Here is a 20,571-nt window from a genome sequence, read left to right as displayed (position 1 = left end):
CATAATTAAATGCCTCATTTTCACTGCTCTAAAAAAAAACTCACCGAAAGTGCTGGTTAGACACAGAAACGAAACTGGAGAGCCACATTGTGGTCTAAAGAACCCATAAATAACTCTGAGTATGGAATGATGAATACACAATAACTTCCTCATGTAGAAAAGCCCCAGGCGGCTGTTTAGTTTTTTAAAGGATATAAATATATAAACTGCATACTTTTGTTTCTCAGTGGCCCCATTTTGGCTACAAAGCTGTTGGCACCACCTGAGTTTGCTATCAAAGGGAGCGACATTTATTTTCTTATCAGGCCTATACTACTTTTACAAAATGAAATGTGCCTTGTATAACTTGGCACATAAAATAATACCGTTTGGTATAGTATATAATGTAAAATAAAGCCTATATTCTATGAAAAACTTTTTTTACAAATATACCAAACTTTAGAGAGGGTGTTGCAAACATCTCCCCCTAAGGTACATAAATATTTATTTTCTTTTTGACAGTTACACATTTAAAATAGGAGTGAATACACATTTAAAACAGGAGAAAAATCAGCACTGTGGTAAACAAAAGGAAAGATTTATGATCTGGCCTCAGAACAGAATTTGGACGGGGAAGCAGATTTGAAAGTGCATCCTATTGTAAATGATGCAATGCAGATATATGCATTTGGACATGCATTTGATTTAGGTCTGGAGTTCATCATCCAGCAAATAATATGCTTTGAGGCCAGCTCTCTCCGCAGTCCACTACGTTTATAGAGTAAGATAGAATAGCAGTCTAGTTCAATATCTACACATTGAAAGGAGTGAGTAAAATAGAATGGCTCTCTTCAGCTGTACAGTTATGAAATAAGTAGCAGAGTTTAATACCTGGGAAATTATGTAGCCTCCGCATAGGGAACATCAGGGCCTGCACCGGTTGGATTGCCCCTCCTCTGAGAGATGAGAAGGGAAGCGGGTGCTATTCCACCAGCCCTGACAGTCTGCTTAATTTTTCCTCTTCCCCATCTTTTTTCCTTGTGTGTCATGTCTTTCTAGATTGTAAGCCTCTGGACAGGGGCTGTCTGTTTTGCTGAATGATTGTAAGCCACACCAGGAAGCTTTTATGGTTGAGGAGGGGGATAAATATACTTTCAGTAAATAAATAAAATTGCAAAGAGTAGCAGTGGTAAAATTTAAAGCCTATATACCTGCATGTTTTATATCTTCAATTTTTTATGTTGCAAAACGGTTTAAGGTGTCCTTTTAGATATAGTCAAATGGTGTATAAATTTATTAAATAAATACCATTGACATTCTAAGCAAACGTGGGTTTAATGTTAATTGAGGAAAATGGTTACGTTTATAAACGTACAAATGCTATTCTGTTTATTTGGCACATTTATAAACTGCCCTTCATAATATTTATCCTTGGGTGATTTTACAATATCTAAAAGCCTCAGAAAGCTAGATCGCAAAGTAAGTGGAATGTATGAAAACAGAGGCTTGTGCCCAAATAACTAGCTGGCTAAATTGAAACAATGTAGAAAAATACTCCTGGTCTTGTAAGTGGGGAATTTAAACCAGCCATTCAGATATGCAGTCCCTTACCTGCAGGTGTAAGATTTCCTGTCCAGCCTTGACATGCTAGTTTTCTACACACAGGCAGGGGTAGGTGGGTTTCTGTTTATTTTTTTTCACAGAGATAATTCAAACTCACAACCCTGTATCTGCCCCTTCAAGTGGTGCAGTCCAGGAAAAGTTTCAGCACTTGACTGCTGATCCTATAGACTGGACCTGAGAAATTCAAAGGCACTTTAAGGATTGCATGTGAAAACTTGCCGTAAGGAGGACATCATTATTATTAGGTTGGCAGTTCTTTGTGGAGGAAGTCTCCTGCAAGGACAGCTAGGGTTGCCAAGTTTTCATCTGGCCTGCACACCTATGCCTTTGATCTGCAGGAACTAGCAGAAGCTTTTAATGGCATAGAACTAAATGTGATCACCTGTGATAGCTACAGAACGTGATTAGAGTTAGCAACCCATCCCACACATCCACAGCTGATCTCCACCATTCACATGTCCAGTTCTTCTGAAAGGTAAAATCATACCAAAGGTTTTTTCCTCTAAGCTGGGGTGGGAAACTGGCAGCCCTGCGTCATCTGGGTCTCCAGACTTACTTTTGCTCTACAGACCATCCCTCTGGGAACTGGTCCCGCTTTTACTTTGCATATGTGCACAAGAGAGGGATGATGAGATAGCACAGAAAGGAAATGCTCCATGATGCTAGCATTCTGCAACCTGGGGCCTCCAGGCCTGTTGGACTACTTACTGGGGGATGCTGGGATTTATAGTCTAATACGTCTGGAGGGCACCCGGTGGGGAAGGCTGATCTAGACAAGCTCCACCCACTTTGGCTTCTGGCTCCACCCACCACCTGCTGCACACACACCCAGCCCATTGACTTTTCCCATGGGTCATGGCCCTTCATAGGAAAAAGATTTCCTGTCCCTGCTCTAGAGAGCATGAAGGTTCCAGCAGATTAACTCTCCCCCTTAACACTTGCTTGGCTGTGCATTTCCACAGATCTGAGAGGGCTGTTAGGCACTAATTTTAGAGCCAGGCCAAATAAGGAAGGAGAGGGAGGGCAAGAGGAAAGCAAGGAAATTATATTTGATCAAGCCAACCAGGCACGAAGCACTACATTTCCTTTACAACCCCCAGGTACCAGAGTTGTTACTGTCTAATAAGCTCTTTCCTATGCACACACCATTTGCAAGTGCCATTGAAAACAATGAAAACAGTTTCCAAGAAAATGTTTAGGATGGGCTATATCAAAACATGGCAAAGCACAATACTGTCTCGAAGTCACGCCATCAGCACTGAAATCCATGCCCACCCCTTCTTTATCTGTAAAAGGTGACCAAAGGGAAAAGCACTCTGCACATGCCCAGAGGCAATCCATTGCTCCTTGCCAGTTTCTCAGTCAATATTTACTTTAACAATATTGGTGGGCCAGTTGCATTTCTATCCTACCGTCTTCCAAAGAAAACAGAGTAGCATTTGACTGCAGAAATAGCCTTGGGAGGTAGGTGAGCCCAGGGATGCAAAACCTCAGGTTTCAGCCCCTAAACCAAATGGGTCTAAGGGCTGAAATGAAGCCTTATAGAACAGCTACATCAGCATTATTTAAGCAGACTGGTACTCTCTATTGCCACAGCAGGCAGCACCATCCATTCAAATCAAAGCACATGCATACAGACTCATTTAGTGGTTGCTACATTTTTGTGGCAAGCCTCTGTTTCTAACAGCTGTGTGTTAGACATTTTGAAATAGTGATTTACACAGAGAGATGCTGAAGTGAAAAGGTATCACGTGTTGAATTTCTGCCTGTAGTGCAACTGTTAGACACACAGGAGCTCTCCCTGCAAGAAGGAAGCACCCTAAGTCCTGCTTTGGCCTCACTGCATAAGAACTAGGGTTGCCACACTTCTTCCTACCTGAAATTCACTGGGTAAAATCCAGCTTAAGTCCTACTTAGAGTAGACCATTGAAATGAATGGGACTTAAGCTAGTCTTGGCTAACTTAAGTTCCATTCATTTCAATGGTCTACTCTAAGTAGGACTAACATTGGATTTTACGCTATGCTTTAAACCAGGGGTGGGCAGAAGATGGCTCTCCAGGTGTTCTGGACTTCAACTTCCAGCATTCTTGACCATTGATCACACTGGCAAGGGCTTCTGGGAGCTGAAGTCCAAAATATCTGGAGACCCACTTTCTGCCCACCCCTGCTTTAAACAGCTGCATGGCAGACAAATAAAACCGATTCAGCTCCTCCATCATTTGATTTTTATGTAGCATTTCATGTGATTTAATTCCTGCCTACCAATCCAACTCAGCAACATGATATATTTATCAGTACCCCCATTTTAAGCACAATATGAAATACCATTAGACTCAATGGCCCTGATCCACAGAAACCCAAAGCAATGTACCTTAATCATGACTAACTGTAGCTGGATCAGGCCTATGTGACTTATGACTAAGTCATTGCTTATAAGGGAGAAGACTGCTTATCTAAGGTTATAAGCTTTATTGTGGCACAGCTCCTGTGCCTTTGACTGTCGTAAAGCAGAAATGGAGCATCTTAAGCTTTCCTTCGTTATTTCACCTCCACACTAGAAAACATCATCTGTTGAATTTCTACCTGACTCAGTTTTTAAAGGCACAGAAACCTGTCCAAAACAAGTTGGAAATCCCCATCTTATTGGCTTCATTTTAGCTGTTGTGTATAGGATGACTGGATGCAAGAGGACTCCAGAACGAAGCTTATTGTGCAGAAAGAGGGAATTTTTGTTTGGCATAGTTTCTCTAAGTTCTGCAACACTGACATGAGAAGCTGCACTTTCAGCTTTCCACCACTTCTGTTCAGTTACAGATCTCTTCAAGGAACAGGAGCTAGTCAGCCTAGCTGTGGATCCAGGGTGAAATCTGGGGAAATGCAGGCACAGCTTCTTTCGTTCAATAAGTCTACACAGTTCTCATGTACAAAACTGTTTATTTTACATTGGGAGAAGCCGATTAATAACTTAGCATGCATAAGTAGAGATATTTTTCTCTTTTTATAAATACAATGTACAAAAATAAAGACAATACAGTCTTCCCAAGATTCTTGGCAGTTCCATCCTCGGTGTAAGTTTCCCAGACTGCTTGCCATAGAATAAGCACAAAAACTCCTGGTACTATTGAAGAAAAAGGGCAGCATGTCCAGAAAGGGAAAGTGAAGTTTCCAGTCTTTTGATGTCATTTTGTGGGTACATAAAGATGATCCTCTTCACTTTTACTTACAGAATGGAATAGTGAGGCAGTAAACAAGTGAGGGAATGAGATAATGGTGGTTTTGATATTACCTGCATTTTTAATTTAATTTGTTTTTAAAGAAAACATTTGTCTATCAGCTGTGGCTTGCAAGTTGAAATGTTGCACTGGAAGCATGACCAGGTATGTGGTTGTCTTTCTTTTGGTGAAAGCAAAAGGAGCTGGTGACTTAAGCTTCTCATCATCCACTCCAGGACAATGTGGTTTTAGTTTCCTTTCCATTGAATGATGCTAAAAGGGTGTTGGAGGGAGGACAGACTGGGGGGGGGAGGTGGATTTGAAGGTGGGGAACACAGAAGCCACAAGCCAGTTGAGCAGAAGTTCTTGAATGTTCAAGACTATTTGATTTAGGGGGTCAGGTGCCGCCAACCTAAACGTCCTCCTAAGCACCACCAATTCCTGCAATCATGCTTGACCTGTGGTAACTGACCTCTCATGTGGTGGACTGAGCTGGGGGCAGAAGTGGGTGGGAGGAGGAGACTGGAGATGTGGCGTCATAAGCTGGGGCATCAGCAGGTCAGGTAGCTTGGAGCTGTGAGGTGTCATGGTGCAGCTGGCTGGAGGCCAATAGAGGTGGGTGGAGGGGGTTAGTGGACAGCACATGACTTAAATTATTTTAACACATTTTAATTGATCTTAAAAATTACATTTCCCAAATACAGGAAGGAGGAAAGGCACGGCCAGAGCCCAAAGGCCCTCAAAAACCTGGGGCCAGCATAGAGCAAACATATCTGGGTGGAAGGTTCCTCTTGTGAACCAGGGCGAGGAAAGGAGCTACTGGCTGTCTGGGTCCTGGCTATTCAGGGGGCTGGAGTTGGAGGCAGTGGTGGGTGGGCTCCCCCATGCCTGCCGTGGGGCTGCCTCCCATCCTCCTCCCCGCCAGAGCAGTCAGGAGAGCCATACGGGCAGCAGTGGCCAGAACGATTTTCCTCTTCGTCGTCGTCATCGTCCTCCTCCTCCTCCTCCTCCTCCTCTTCTTCCTCCTCCTCCTCTTCCTCTCGGTCACTGTCCCTGCGCTCCCGCAAGCGGTGCCCCCCATTGCTCTTCTCTGGACCCCCGGCTGGCAGTGGCACCTCGTCCCCCACTTTGTCCTCCCCGGCACTTCCACCCTTCTGCTTCTCAGCCTCCTGTGCCGCCTGCTCCTTGGCCTTCTTGCTCCGTTTCCACTTCATGCGCCTGTTCTGGAACCAGATCTTCACCTGAGAAGGGAAGTGAGAGGGGAAACAGCACACTTACAGAAGGTGGTACACGTGATCACAACTGCATCATGAAAAGCCCTTTGCAGCAGCAGCAGCAACAACCAGGGTTAGCATCCAATATGAGTCCTATCTATAGTAGAACCATTGAAATGAATAGGACTTAAGTTTGTCATGACTAATTTCAGTGCCATTCATTTCAGTGGTTGAAATGTTAGTCATGTCTAACTTAAGTCCCATTCATTTCAATGGTTGAAATGTTAGTCATGATTAACTTAAGGCCCATTCATTTCAGTGGTTGAAATGTTAGTCATGACTAACTTAAGCCCCATTCATTTCAACGGATCTACTCTACATAGGCCTAACACTGGATACCACCCAAGGCTTTATTGGGCCCAGGACTCATCCCCAGATCCTCTTCTAAAACTAAGCCTGGGCCAGTGCAGGTTGCTATCTCAACACAGCTGGGAATCCACAGCTAGCCCATACACATCTGGGGCTATGAACATGCCCTTTTGGAGGCCCTGCTCCAGAGGCTCCTGTCTTTGCAGGGGGGGACCTGTGGCTCTCCAGATGTTCTTGGGCTACAGTTCCCACCTCCCTTGACTATTGGCCATGCTTGCTGGGGCTGATGGAATCTGGAGTCCAACATCATTCGGAGGGCCACAAGTTTGCTGCCCTAGAGGGTAAGCGGATCACAGCTGAAGATAGAACCTGCTTCTGCTGTGGGCCACTGTGGGCTGTGCAATGCCCTTCCCAGAAATACGCATTTGCTGCCAAGCTTGTTATCTTTGGGGTACCATTTCCTAGAGCTTTTTCTTTGCTTTGTTCACTTGTTTGCTACATTTATATCCACCTTTCCTCCCAGGAGCTCAAAGCAGCATACATGGTGTGTGTCGCCCCTACCCCTCTTTTGTCTTCATAACAACACTGCGTAGTTAGGTCAGACTCAGTTCTGGTTGCTCAGCTTCTCTTTTGTTGTTGTTTTCCTTGATGCTTGTTGTTCTTGTTGTTTTAATAGATTATAATTTGGATTTTCCTCCAGCCCACTATGGGCTTGATGGCTGAAAGTTGACACATGAAAAACTGGATGGAATTATTTTAATAAATCAACTGGGGAAAGACATCCAAGTCAGAGGGTGTCATCCAAAATGCTCGGAGCTTGGGCACATTTTACTAGGAGTAGGAGGAGTATTTGTACACTACTTGTAAGTCCAGAGATATGTACTTACATTATGTCAGTAATCCTTACTGCAGCCCTTTATTAAATAATGAAGCTGAGCCATTATCATCATCATCCCCATCCCCATTTTAGAGATGGAGCAGATTTGTGGCCTGTTGAAGGCCATCTAGTGTATTCATGGCAGAAATGGTCTTTTAACCAAGGTCTTCCTGGTTCATAGCAGCCAAGTCGCTTAAAGATGGAGAGGAGAGGAGGAGGGACAAAGATACACATAAACACTCACTACACATGGCATCTCCTGTTATGTGGGATGTGGCACCACTTTGGAAGGAGGGCAGTGAAAAGTTTGCAAAGGGAAAAGGAGGCAGTGGAACTAGGCAAGCCAAACTTTTTTTCTGGATTGGGCCCTTGTGTATTGCACAATGACTGCCAAGCAGAAAAAAATCACTCAGAGAAGGGATAAGAAGTAGCATAGTGTGTAGTCTCAGCTGGATCTGGAAGTGTAAGGCCCCAGGCCTGAACCAAGCTATTAGTAGTTTTAGAGGGGCCTAGATGCTCTCTGACTTTAGTCAGTCGGCTGCTGTTTTCCCTAACAGGCCTCTTGATTTACCAGGATGAGTCAAAGGGTATTAAGAGCAGTAGGGCAGCCTCAAGCACATTCCATACTAACTGAGTGGAGTGTCTATCAAGATGTGCCTGGGAAGTGAGGCTATATTTATGCCAAGCTGCCGGTGTCTGTGCTGGGAAAGAGCCTATGGTGGGAATGAATGCTAATTAACACTTGCTGTTGTCACACTGCCTCACTGCTAACATGTATGATATAAAACCCATTTTACCCCATGGCTCTGGGTTCAGAGAAGCTGTCTGATCCTACCATTGGGTACGCCTGTATGCTGATTGTACTCAATACAGTATCTCCTTGTAAGTAAACCTGGATCTGATTTATCACTATCTTGGCACCGCTAAATTAAGAGTTCAAAGCCTACTGCAGGGACAATACAATTGGCGCAGCGAGCAGGGTGCCAAGAATACTGCTATGTTCAAATTCCAAGGGAAGGAGGATGTGGTTGTCAGCGTGTTAAACCGACTCCCAGACAGTCCACAGTTGGAGCTGTGGGGTCCAGCTGCAAAGCTATCGACGGTCCTGAGTGGACCGGGAGCATGCCCAGAGGCAGAGCAGGACCGCACGCCAGTGGCTCTGGAAACTGCGTTGGAATCTCTGCAGCTAGAAAAGTCGTCAGCTAAGGAGGCGCAGAGTGCAGGAACTCTGGCATGGCTTGTGCCGACAGCGATGCAAAGTGTCAGGCATTAGGAGTCAGAATGGAGAAAGAGAGCAGAAAAGCTCAAGGATGAGCTAAGAAAAAAGCAAGATTTAAGGCTGTTAATTAGAGAAACGTTGCAAGACAGCCTGGCCTCTAATGAGGTGTGGGAGCATGAGGCTGAAGAAGTAGCCATTAGACTGATACGATGAGCTTGAGAGAATTGCCCGAAGAGTGCCAGAGTGAGCAACATCATCACCTTGCCTGATTGGGATGAAATCCCTAAGAAGGGAAACTGAAGATGAAGACCCAGAAGATGAAGATGCAGAATGGAGTAAAGGTGAAGAATCAGTGCCTCCAGGGCATGGGCTAGACCCTCTTAGAGTGGAAAGTGCTCCAGAGGATGGTCCCAAGGCAGAATGAAGCGGAGAGACCACGCTGAAGATCTCAGTCAAGGTAACAGTGTTTAGCTTTGAACTGTTCTAGAATTACATAGAGCCTGTAGTTACTGACGATCAGCTGTATGATTTCTGAAGAGTGTAACCATTAAGCTTTTGCCGTGGGATTCCCTGCAATAAAGAAATCTCACTGATTTGGGTGTCCAGTGTCGGACTGCTTGAGTGTGTGCACTGAAGGGAGCAGGAAACCTGACAGCATTGTTCCTAGCCAAACACACACACACACTACTACTATGCTCCCGCAAGCTGCAAACAAACTGTGTAAGCTGGGAGACCAAACCTGATTGAGAAGAAAAGAAGATATCGTAGTAGCTGTCTCCAAAAACAGTGAGACCTGCTTAGCTGGCTGGCTGGCGCTGTGATGTTACAATTGCAAACTAAGACTGTTTTCCTGTTTGAGACCCCAGCAGAAAAAGGCTGGCCTTGAGTCATTTGTCGCCCCTGACAAGGCAAAGATTCAGTTGCCCTGTACCTCGTCCTGTCTTGTTTTGAACTTGGGATTTACAAATGCAAACAAACTGGGAAGCTTTACTTTCAAGTCCTGCAAATCACTCCGCTGCCTCCCAAAGGAGATTGATGGCTACGTAAAGAATGCAAGTATAAGGCGACCCCCATCTCCCTGCAGCGACCTGAGTTTCGGCACTTTGCGTTGTGTGCCAGGTTGAGGGAGAAGAAGAAGGGTGTGTGTGTCATGTTGCGAACCCCTGGCTAGCCTGTCTAGTGATAGATAGCCCCAAGGGTTTTTCTCCTCACTCAAACCTCAGTTTCCTTGGTCCTTGTTTAAGAAGCGTTTAAAAGTACAATTGTTGTTCCCTTGCTGTTAAGAGCCATGCAGTTCAAAACTGCCCTGTAACTTTAAGTTTACTTTTGGAAAGAGGAGGGGATCATAGCCGATCTCTCCTTTTCTCCTTGCAAAAGAGAATGGTTTTGTTGTTTTGAATGTGTTTGAAATAACTTAGATTTAGATTTCCAAGTCGACCCATTGAAAGTTCAGAAGCACTGGCAATGTTTTTGCAAGCTCCCTAGTTTAGACAGTCGCTTCCCCTCACCAATCTCCGAGCAACCAAGCCAGGACAGTGTGGGGGGAGGGGAGTAAATTTTTAATGTGAAGAAGTGTTATGAGAGCAAAAAACATGTCAAGGCCCAGCCTCAGTAATGCAGTGAAACCTTGTAAGTTATAGCCAAAATTTGATAAGTAGCCTAGAAAAGTTTAGGCCGATTCAGTTTTTAGAAGGTCAGAGTCTCTGTGAGCTTTTCTCTGTCAGTGTTCTCAGAGCGGAGCCAGGGGGAGTCACCCAACTCCCTGTCCGCCGCTGGTCTAGCCTTGGTGGGCAGGGAGGCTGGAAGATGTCTGTGAGAACCTGACAGAGGCAGAGTGGGCTGAAGCGTCACTGCTGAAGAGTTGAGCAGTGCCACTCTGTTTAGACAGAAGCCTTGCTGAAAAGGCTAAAGGCCTTTGTCTGTCGAGGGATCTGGAAGGGGTGTACAGTCACACCTTCCCTTCTGAGCAGATGCAGAGATGCAGGGAGCCTTTGCTGGAAACGCCCAGAGCCTCCTCTGTTTGGATCCATCATCATCTGGGCTTTTTAGAGACACTCTGCACATGGACTGGAATTTTGGATTGTTAAAGACTTGCCATGAAAAGTACTGTGAGGCTTTTCATAGACTTGAACTTTTGTTGCTGTGGATTGTGTGTCTGTGCTTGTAGTCAGCTCAGTGTACGGCAGGCTGAGTTTGATCTATGACTTTTGGACTTCCCTCTGCCAGAGCTCATGCAGTGTAGAGTTGCCGATGCGAGAGCGGTGGCCTAGAACTTTTTGCATGTGTGAGTATGCCCTCCCTTGATCTTGATGGGCCCTGACCATGTAACCTGGAGGAACAGTATGGTTGCTAGATCTGCTCCATCATGCCTCACTATGAAAAAGGTGTTTTCTTTGTTTGTTGTGTGCATTTTATGATTTTCCAAATACTATGTGATATTTGCAAACTGTCTTTACTGTCAGTTGTAACCCCGAATGACACTGAGTGTGGTTCCCAATGGTTTGATGTTAGTGCCGCCCGGGACACAGCCTTCAGAGTTAACATGCAGAAGGCAAACAAATCCATGAGGATCAGAGAGGTGTTTCAGCAGTTACACGATGGGATAGGATGGCTTGCCCCCTTAAAGGTCTACGCCCCACCACGGCCATTAATGTGTTGGGAACAGTGAGACACAATAGCATGGCACCACACTTTCAATGACAAGTGGGGTTCAGTAGGGGGTGCCAGAGCATGCATGCATGCCCCGGTGACAATGCCCAAGGGTGGGTGTGCACAAAATAGAAAGAGTGCCCTACATTAACTGGGCCACCCCTAATGGTAGTTATTAGATCGGTGGAGAAAAAGCATGGCTGTGGTTGCCCTCAGGGTGGATTGGAAGATGCTCCCTGGGACTGCTGTGGGGTCCCTATAGGTTTGTAAATACCTTAGAGAGCCCTGCAGTAGGGAATTACAAGGCCTGAAAAGTGAGACGGCAACGAGACATTTTCAGCTCTGCTGATTATGCCTGGAGCCTATTACCTGGGGATGGAGTAGCCACAATAATGTACCAAGTGAATATTTTCAGAAGGGCAACGGACATGACATTGAACAACACCGCTGAGGCACTAGAAGCCATTGGGATAGAGATGACAAGCATGAGACTGATATAGAGGGAAAAAACAGAGTTAGGCTGTAATGCGCTATTCTTACTTACTCTGGCATAAGCCCTTTTGTACTTAATAGGAACTTCTGAGCAGCCATGCACAGGATTCCACTGTAACACCATATAGGCCAGCTTCAGCTCTTTAGGGGAAGGAGAGCGGGTGGGAATATTATTTTATATACGTGTTTTGTAAGCCTCCCTGAGCCTTGGAAAGGCAGAACAGGGATATTTTTAAATGAAATACATTTATTTACAATTATTTAGATCCTTCCCTCTGGGGATGTTTGGCTGAAGAGGGCCTTGTCAAGGGAAAAAAACCATTGTCAGCCCTTAAGGAAAGTAAGCTGGCTGGGGTGTGCTGGGAGTTGGAGGACTCTTTTTCTGTCTAAGCATGCCTAGGATTGCATTCCAGGTATCCTAAGTGGGACCAGAGCACTAGGCTGGTGGTTGTGAATGCTGAACTAATTCAAGCAGAATCACCATAGGGCAGCTTCCAAGTGACCCTAGCAGGCCATTGCTAGGCAGTTAAAAGTTTCAAGGCCATAAGACACATGTGTACATAAAATCGGCATTTGCTAATTTATATCTATGGGTGGAATCCAATGCGGCACTTACTCTTTCGCAGATTCCCTTGTGCCCCACCAATTCCTCTCCACAAGCAGAACCCACCACTTGCGGAAGGACGATTTAGTGCTTCCAGGGCAACTGGAAACTAGCAAAACTGCTCATTTCTGGAATGGGGCAGGTCAGTGGAGCTCGCATAAAGGAGCTCCGCCAAACTTGAGCGCTTCTGCTCACTGCAGGGCTCCCCCTGGGGAGCACTAAATCACTGTTGCGCAAGCGGTAGGTCCCACTTGCGCAATGGAATCGGTGGGATCCACTGCTTGCACAACGGAATTGATGGGGTGCCAGAGAATTGGCGGAAGTGCCCCATTGAATTCTGCCATATATATGCACATTTAAAAATATTTACTAGAATTTATTTAAATCTCACAGGAGGCAAATCATCTCAAATGAAATACATTCTTCAGTTAATGTACACTCTAACCCAGAATATCCCAAACCAATGGAAAATGCTTTTCTCTCTTAAGCTTAATTGCCATGGAGGGGAAGATTTTGGGCTGTGGTGTTGCTGCAGGATATGGGAAGAAGAGTTAACCCTTGAAAAGCTGCAGTCCCCTTTGAAAATTGCCCCCACCGTGGCAATTGAGCAAGAAAAAAGTCTCCCATTGACACCAATGGACACTCAGAGCTCTGGGGAATAGATCTGCGGCTCCAGAAAATACATTCCGGGCTGGGGTCCCATGAGCCCAGACTTAGCAATGCCCCTGCCAATAGGGGTGGAAAGGAACCTGTGTGTCACTCCACTTTGCAAAACCAAGCTGTCTCTCTTCTCTGCATCCCCTAGATCTTGTCCTGCCTCTCCCCGCACCCAAAGATACCAACCTGTGTCTCGGTGAGCATGAGAGATGTGGCCACCTCGAAGCGCTTAGGCCGTGACAGGTATTTGTTCAGCTTGAACTGATGCTCCAGTTCCAGCAGCTGCTGGCTGGTGAAGGCAGTGCGGGGCCTCCGACATTTGCCCAGCAAGTTGGATTGCGCTTGGGCTGCGGGGAGAAGGAGAGAGAGAGAGGGGTTCATCCCACTCACTGGGCATGAATGCTGCGACTGCAAAGTCATGTATAGCATGTCACCGGAAGTCTCCAAAGCAGCCAACTAAAGAGCAGGGGGTTGATAAAATTTGGGAGAATATGACTATGTATAAACATACCCAGTAAGTGCAGCAAGCAAGGAATTCTAACTTGTATTTATTTATTACATTTCTATACTGCCCAATAGTCAAAGTTTTAAGGAAGGTATTATGGCACCATGGTTTCCATTTGGTTCCTGTGCTGGAGCTCTCCAGACTTTTCATCAAATTCCAACCAAGTACCGTTGCCTATTTTTTTTTTCTAGCCAATACACACAAACAAAATAATACACTCACACATGCTCCTTTTATATGCTGAATAAATTGTATTTTTACTCTTTCATTAGGTTTTGAGCTCCTTACTTGGGCCATTTTACTGTAGGTCTTCCATAAGCATATGGGTTATAGGCTAAGAATTACAGTTAGTGAATTCCTTTGTTTCTTTAGTGATTGTGATTTTTTTTTATTATGTATGTTCTCCTTATCATCATCATTATTATATTTATATCCCACCTTTTTCCCAATACTGGGACTCAAGGTGGCTTTACAACATTAAAAACTTGTACAGTTAAAACATGTAACATCCTTCTTGCCTTTATTTTGTTAACTTTATTTCAAAATAAAATAAAATCTCATGAAGAAAACAAATAGGGAGAGTTAGAAGGAAAGAGAATGTGGCCCACAAATGCGCCACAAAAAGGCAGAGAGAGAAAAAGAGAACTAAAACAGGACATTCTGCAACATCTTTTCTATGTAAACCGCCCTGGGAATTGTTCATAAAATACCTTTAAAAATAATAATAATGATGAAGCCTGTAACACATTGTGCATAACTGAAACAAGCACAGCATTCTTTCTCTCTTAAACCTGCCCCTTCTTCCTTTGTTGTTTCACCTGGGTCAAATTTTAAATTGTAACCTCCTTGGGGCAGGAGGTTTCATAGTCCTTTCATTGACTTCAAAGCGCTCTACACACTGAAGGGACTATAGATGGATGGATTCCTTATTTAAAGTTGGGTAAACAAACAGCAGCCAGCCTCTTGGGAGTTCCCAGGCAGGGCTTTTCCCTGCTAGCTGCCCAGAGAATCTTGCTACCTAGAAGTATATTCATACCTCTCTGTGCATTGGGAGATTCCATTTAGCTATCATGGCTCAAAGCTGCTCTATCCTCCATTAATTTATTTAAAATCTTTTTTTCTTCTTTTTTAACGAGGCCATCTGCACTATTGGCTATCATTGAAGCTTATAGTTTCATAAGTGAATGATGCACTCAACTGCCGTGTTCTTCACCAGGGATATAAATATCTCTGGGATGTGTATTCTGTCCTGAATGTACTGCCTTTAACATCTTTGGATGATCCTGCTGTGTTAGTATTATAAGAGGGGGGGGGGAATCTTTCCATCCATACATGTATGAACCACTATTATACCCACCGCTACTTGTCTTTTTTTTCCTATGTCAATTCTTTGCAACTGAATGAATGAGTCTGCAGTTATAAACGCTTGCGGGTAGCAAGCAAATCCTTTACCACACATAGACAGTTACTTCTGAGTAAAGGTGCCTGAGATTGCCCTCAATACATAAGTGAAAGGGGGGGGGGGCAGCAGCAAACAGCAGCAACTAAAAAAGTTTATTATTTACAATCAGCTGGTCATAACACATTTTAAGATCTACACTGACATTTAATGCCTAGGCAGTTGATGGGGAGGTGCAGCTTTTCCCAACCTGTTGGACTACAACTCCCATTATCCCCAGCCAGTCCAACACAGGATGGGGAACACTCATCTAGTGGTACAGATTTGGACACAGTGAATAAGGGGGCAATCCTATGCATGTTCGGACAGAAAAAGTCCTACAACTCCACTCCCAGTATGCCCCAATTCCCAGCATGCCTTTTTTTTATGTCTAAACATGCATAGGATTGCGCCCTATTTGACTTTTTCCAAGCGTCGTTTTTAAAGGATCCCTGATCAAAGCACAAGAATGCCCCCAGGAAGATGGTGCCCAAGAGGGGATCTTCCGCATCTCGGGCGCTCCCCCGACCCTTGGGGGCCCTAGTACAGACGAGTGCTTCCACTCTTACGTCAAACCGGGATTCATGGATTCTGGGAAAGAACGCGCGGAGAAACGCGCGGGACAGAAGTAGTTCATGAGCAGAGGACTAGACCAGCTCTGTGCTGAAGAAGCGGTAAGTTAAAAGGAAAAGAGCGAAGGACACGCGGCCCCTCTGAACAGCCCAATGTACTAAACGACCCGGGAAGAACAATAAAAACACCACACCGCGGAAATCCCATTTAAAACGCGCGTTCAGCTCTCCCCGCCGCGCCAGCTCGAAATGCGGGGCGGGGCGGGGCTCTTATCGTCGGGCTGGATCTTGCCTCAAGTGTACTGAGAAGTGAGTCATCCCTTACGGCGGGGGGGGGGGGGGGTGAGGCAGATACGGATCTTGCCCTGGCATGTGCCCCTTTCGCAGGGATCGCCGATCTCTCCCTGCCGCCACGGAGGAGCTATAGCACGGCGGCAGAGCACCCGCTTCGCATGGAGACCGTCCCGGGTTCGAGCGCCGGCGTCTCCGAGGTAGGTCCGGACAAATTCCTGCCTGAACCCCGGAGAGCCGCTGGCGGCCAGCGTCGACAGGACCGGGCCGCGTGGTCCACGGGTCTCAGTCAGCGGAGGCTGGTGACTCCGATTTCGGTGGGGCTGTGGATCTGTTCCGGGTTTCAGTCAGAACCAGCCAGAACTCTAAACGGGGTAGAGTCCAGTACCTTGGATAGCTCCTTTGGAGTTAGCCAGAATGGATGCACAGCCCCACCGAAATGGGGGGCCCCAGCCTCCCATAAGGCAGCTTCCTCTGTTCCTAGGCTCACGGGACAGCATCCGTTCTCAGCGAGAGCCGCAGAAAGGAAGCGGCCCATTTCTCGCCAGCACCCTGAGGCCACAGCCAATCGCCCTGCCTAGGGGCGGGTTGTTTTTTTTTTAATTTTTAAAGTCCAATCTGCTTCTCAGGTTAACCCCCCCCCCCCAAAAAAAAATCTGGCCGCCGCGAGTCGCCCATCCTGGATGCAGCCAGCGAGGGCAGAAGGCTGCCGAAGCGGAGGAAGGGCCCCGATCCGCAGTCTAATCGCTGGTAAACGACCACGCCGAAGGGAGCCCCTGTGGCCGGGCTAATTAGCTCCGAGGGGGCTCGCTGGCTGGATCAGATCGATTAGGGCAGGCTTGCCCAACCTGGGGCCCTCCAAATGTGTTGGACTACAACTCCCAGCATTTGGGCAAGGCTGGACTGGACAAGGGGGAAAAGCCCTCCCCAGATCGGAGAAGCCTGAGCCAGTCTTGGGGAGGGTCGCCAATTCACTTGGGAGCGGAATGTGTCCTTCCGCCGTGCCTTGATTTCCCCAGAGTTGAATGATCGAACTGGGGCAGAGGGCGCGATCCTGCTAACTCCCAAGGGCCCCATGCCAGCCCGCCGCCAGGGCAGCGTCCAATGGCGTGGTCGAAATTGAACGCCCCCCCCCCCCCCAGCGCCGTGGGCTCTTTCTTTCATCCCACCCTGACCCCAGAACCGCACACTGAATTAAAACGCAACTCCTGAGGAATTGGTCTGGGAAGAAGAATATTAAGCCGGACAGTTGGTTCCCTGCAGCTGGATCTTTTCTGGGCTTGTCTTCAATTAAATAAAAACATAGAATAGGAGAAAGAATAAGAAGAGAATTTTTGGAAGGCGATGGGGTAAGAAAGCAGGCAGGAAGCTGACTGAGGGTGGAATTAAAAAATGGAAGTGGACAGGGGCAGAGAAGAAAGGCAAGGCCGAGAAAAAATTTTTTCCTGTTTTCTTTCTGTTTCTGGAAATTATTAGAAACTGATTTCCTGCTCGCTTCGCGTTTGGATCCTTTTAAAGGTTCGAATAGCCGTGAGAAATGGCTAAATCAGGAAGATGTGGGAAGGGAGAGAATTCGTGAGAAATGACTGAGAGCTTTGGCTACTGGGCGGTAGAGAAATAAATAAATAAACAAATAAAGAGAACTCTTGGTTACCAGACTCTGGCTCAATTGAATTGGGTCTCTTCGGGTTTGGAATGGACAGAACAATTACAATGTTGAGATGTTTTAATCTTCTGTGACTTTTGTGATTAAAAAAAAATGGTATACCATGTAAAAGAAAATTGTAAAAGAAAAAAACCCCTAAAGCCATATTCTTGAAAAATATGCATCAGGTCACCCGATCCTATCTCATGTTTACGCTAAATTTACTCTTAAAAGCCACATTTATCTAAGCTGAATACGCCTGAGCACAATCCAGCCCGAACTGAGCACGTTTAAGCCTTGTTGATTTCAAGTGCAGTGACAGAGTTAGGCAGGTGCTTGATTCTAGATGACTTGAAGCCATTATTGATCAATGTCACCACCTTTCTGAACATTTTAAGAGGTTTGTATTCAATAACAATGTGAGCTTTATTTGGAGTAAACCCCTTAAACTATCAGAATAGGGTTTCGGTTTTTTGTAATGGTCCTAGAGTCTCCCACATGCAAACAGCACCGCAGAGGCGGTTTTCGCACCCCCTCGCGATTTTCCAAGCCTCCCTTATAGTCTCTCTTTCAGTTATTTATTCACAAGTACATCTTGTTTGTGTGGGCAGGAATTCTGACAGCTTTCTTAATTATTGTTCTTCCCTGTCGGAAGGGTCTCATCTTGAAGAAAAAGGTGGGGAAAGAGAAGGAACAATGAACGATTTGTCCCTGTGTACTGGGGAAAATAACCCCTTAACTGCTCTAATTTTACAGCAAAGCTATCATAAAGGTATTACTGGGTCGCATCAGATGTTAGCCTAACTTTAGTCCCATCCATTTCAATGGTTCTACTTTAACTAGGACAAACTTTAGATAAACTCACTGCTTTAGATGATTGTTTCATTGTTTATTTAACAACAAATACCCTGAGGCCTAGTTGCATATTTTCCCCAAGTAGGAGGCATCAAGAGCAGTTAGTCTTTGGAATTTTTTTTTCTTTTTAGCCTGTGTGTGCAAGAATAATTTATTATAATTCTTCAGCCTCCTTATTCCATTGGTACCCATACAATTCTAAGTTGCCTAAAATGTTGCATTGGAACAATCTAAACACATGTGAGGAGTACAGAGAACAAATCCAGCCAAATAAACACTTTTTGCACCCAAATGCTGCCTAGAAGCATCTCTTTGTTTCCCAACTTTGAGAAGAAACAAAATGAAGCAATTACCACCCAACAGCGGCCCTAACCCCAGAGGTACACCATCATTGCGTCTTTTTGAAGTCAACCCAGTGGGTACATGGAAGAACATGGTTTAGGCTCTGAATTTTTTTTGTATCCACAACTTTAAAAAATCCCCTTTTTTCTTTGTTTGTGGGGATTCACAACGATTTCCAAACAAACAAACAAAGCCCGAACTTTGCTAGACGTTTCTTCCAACGTCGGTTGCCGTTGGAAATTTTAAAAAACCTCATTGTGAAATACAAAAGCCGCCTTTTCGTTCCCAAGCAAGGAACCTTTCCTGACTGGAGTATGTCACATTATCGGAGCTTCTCCGTGGCTAGCCGTTCCTTATGACGCTTTAGTGGCTGCAGCTTCCCCCTCCCCTCCCCCAACCCCAGCCACACACAAGCCCTCCATCCAAATTCGCCACCCTCGATCAAATCCAGAAAAACATCATCTTGGTTAATGCCGGCGATTTAAGCCCTGCGCTATTGCAAAAGAGGAAGAAGTAAAAACATGGAGGCAGACGTGACCAGAGGCTTTTAGGCCCCAGCTCACCCCTGGCTGTGACGAAGGACGGATGGTGGATCTATTGCTATTGTATAAACGCGTACATTATACGCGTACATACAAGTCTAGTGCGTGCGTGTGTGTGTGTGTGTATATATATATATATATATATATATGTATATGTGTGTGTGTGTGTGTGTGTATATATATGTATGTATGTATGTATATATATATATATTATATGGCTTGAGTGTATATATACGCTAAGCACTACGGAAGGACACAGATGGAGAGCTGTGCGTGCGTATTGCGCCCAGGCCGCTGGACCCGCGCGGTTCCCGCCGTGCCGCTCGCGGGCAGCGCTTGGCTCGCAGGGGCTCTTCCCCCCGAAAGCCGAGCGCCGCCGCCGCCGCCGCGCTTCTACTCACAGTTGAAGTCCGGCATTTTGGGCAGGATCATGCCGGCGGTGGAGGCCCGGAGCCACTGGTCGAGCTGGAAAGTGCCGGCGCCGAGCTTGATGGGGTCGGCCGCGGGGTGGGCCGGCTGCACCTGCGAGTAGGAGTAGGAGAGGGCCGGGTGCTGCGAAGCCAGCGCCGCCGCCGCCGCCGGGTAGCTGTACACGGGGTGGCCGTAGAGGGCGGCCTGCGCGTGGAGGCCGGCGCCGCCGTGCGCCGCCGCGGGGTGCAGCCCCAGGGCCGAGTGCGGGTGGGCGTGCGGGTGGGCGTGCGGGTGCGGGTGCCCGCCGCCGCCCGCCAGGAAGCCCGGCTTGGGCACCAGCCCGCAGTGCGCGCCGAGGACGCGCGGCGGGGACGGGCTCCCGGCCCGCAGGCAGTCCGCGGAGCCGCCCGTCGGCGCCTCGGCCGAGGCCGGCGGGCTGCAGCTGGAGCTGGAGCTGGAGCTGGAGCTGCTGCGGGCGCCGGGCAGCGAGGTGACCAGGGCCAGCGGCGAAGTCTGCGCCGCCGAGGCCGCCGCCGCCTTGGGAGGGTCCGCCGCCAGGAGCGCGTCGATGCGGAAATTCCTCGACTTCTCCATCCCGGCCGGGCCGCGGGCTGCGCCGCCGCCGCCCCGCTCCCCCGGGTCGCCAGGCGAAGGCGCTCACGGCATCGCCGCGGCCGTCGGCAGCGCCGCCATCCGCCCGCCGGCCCGCGGCGCACCTGGGCGGGGGCGGCCGCCCGCGCCCGGCCGCCCGGAGAGCATCCGCGCCCGGCCCCCGCGCCCGGCCGACCAGCCCCGCGCCGCGCGCCGCGTCCCCCTCTCCCCCGGCGAGGCACTAGCGCGCCCGGCCTGCGAACGCCGGCACTTGAAGGCTCGGGCGCGGCTCCCATTGGCCCTCCGGGAAGGCGGGACGCCATTGGTGGCCGGAGCGGGGCTGGGGCGCAGCCGATTGGCCGCAGCGCACACCTGTCAACGCTCTCGGAATGTTGGCCCTGCCCCCGCGGGGAGCTTCCTGCTCCTCGCCGGGGCACCCGGGGGCCACTCGTGGGCAGCCTCAGGAAGGGGAGAGATCGCCGG

General features: G+C 47.4%; 1 protein-coding gene across 1 annotated transcript; it reads right to left on the bottom strand.

Moving 5' to 3' along the window:
* Positions 1-4,527: 4,527 nt before the first annotated feature.
* Positions 4,528-20,283, bottom strand: MNX1 (motor neuron and pancreas homeobox 1). The gene is made up of 3 exons (XM_084855088.1): positions 19,488-20,283; positions 13,083-13,243; positions 4,528-6,056 (listed from the first exon to the last, which is right to left on the bottom strand). Exons 1-3 carry the CDS (start codon positions 20,089-20,091, stop codon positions 5,658-5,660), a joined length of 1,164 nt encoding a protein of 387 aa, XP_084711214.1. The 5' UTR covers positions 20,092-20,283; the 3' UTR covers positions 4,528-5,657.
* Positions 20,284-20,571: the final 288 nt, after the last annotated feature.

Source organism: Heloderma suspectum, chromosome 5 (genome assembly GCF_057233095.1).
Source record: "Heloderma suspectum isolate Gila_16-S chromosome 5, 16-S_ref, whole genome shotgun sequence".
Taxonomy (NCBI): Eukaryota; Metazoa; Chordata; class Lepidosauria; order Squamata; family Helodermatidae; genus Heloderma; species Heloderma suspectum.
Note: the sequence above shows the minus strand (reverse complement) of the source record. Positions and strands in the feature narration are given on the sequence as shown.

Bases quoted from the DNA above. Each gene is read 5' to 3' on its own strand.
- MNX1 (XM_084855088.1), bottom strand. From the start codon at position 20,091: ATGGAGAAGTCGAGGAATTTCCGCATCGACGCGCTCCTGGCGGCGGAC. The intron at 13,244-19,487 runs GTGAGTAGAAGC...TTCTCCCCGCAG, and splicing joins CAAAATGCCGGACTTCAACT to CCCAAGCGCAATCCAACTTG. The intron at 6,057-13,082 runs GTTGGTATCTTT...TTCCCTTCTCAG, and splicing joins TCATGCTCACCGAGACACAG to GTGAAGATCTGGTTCCAGAA.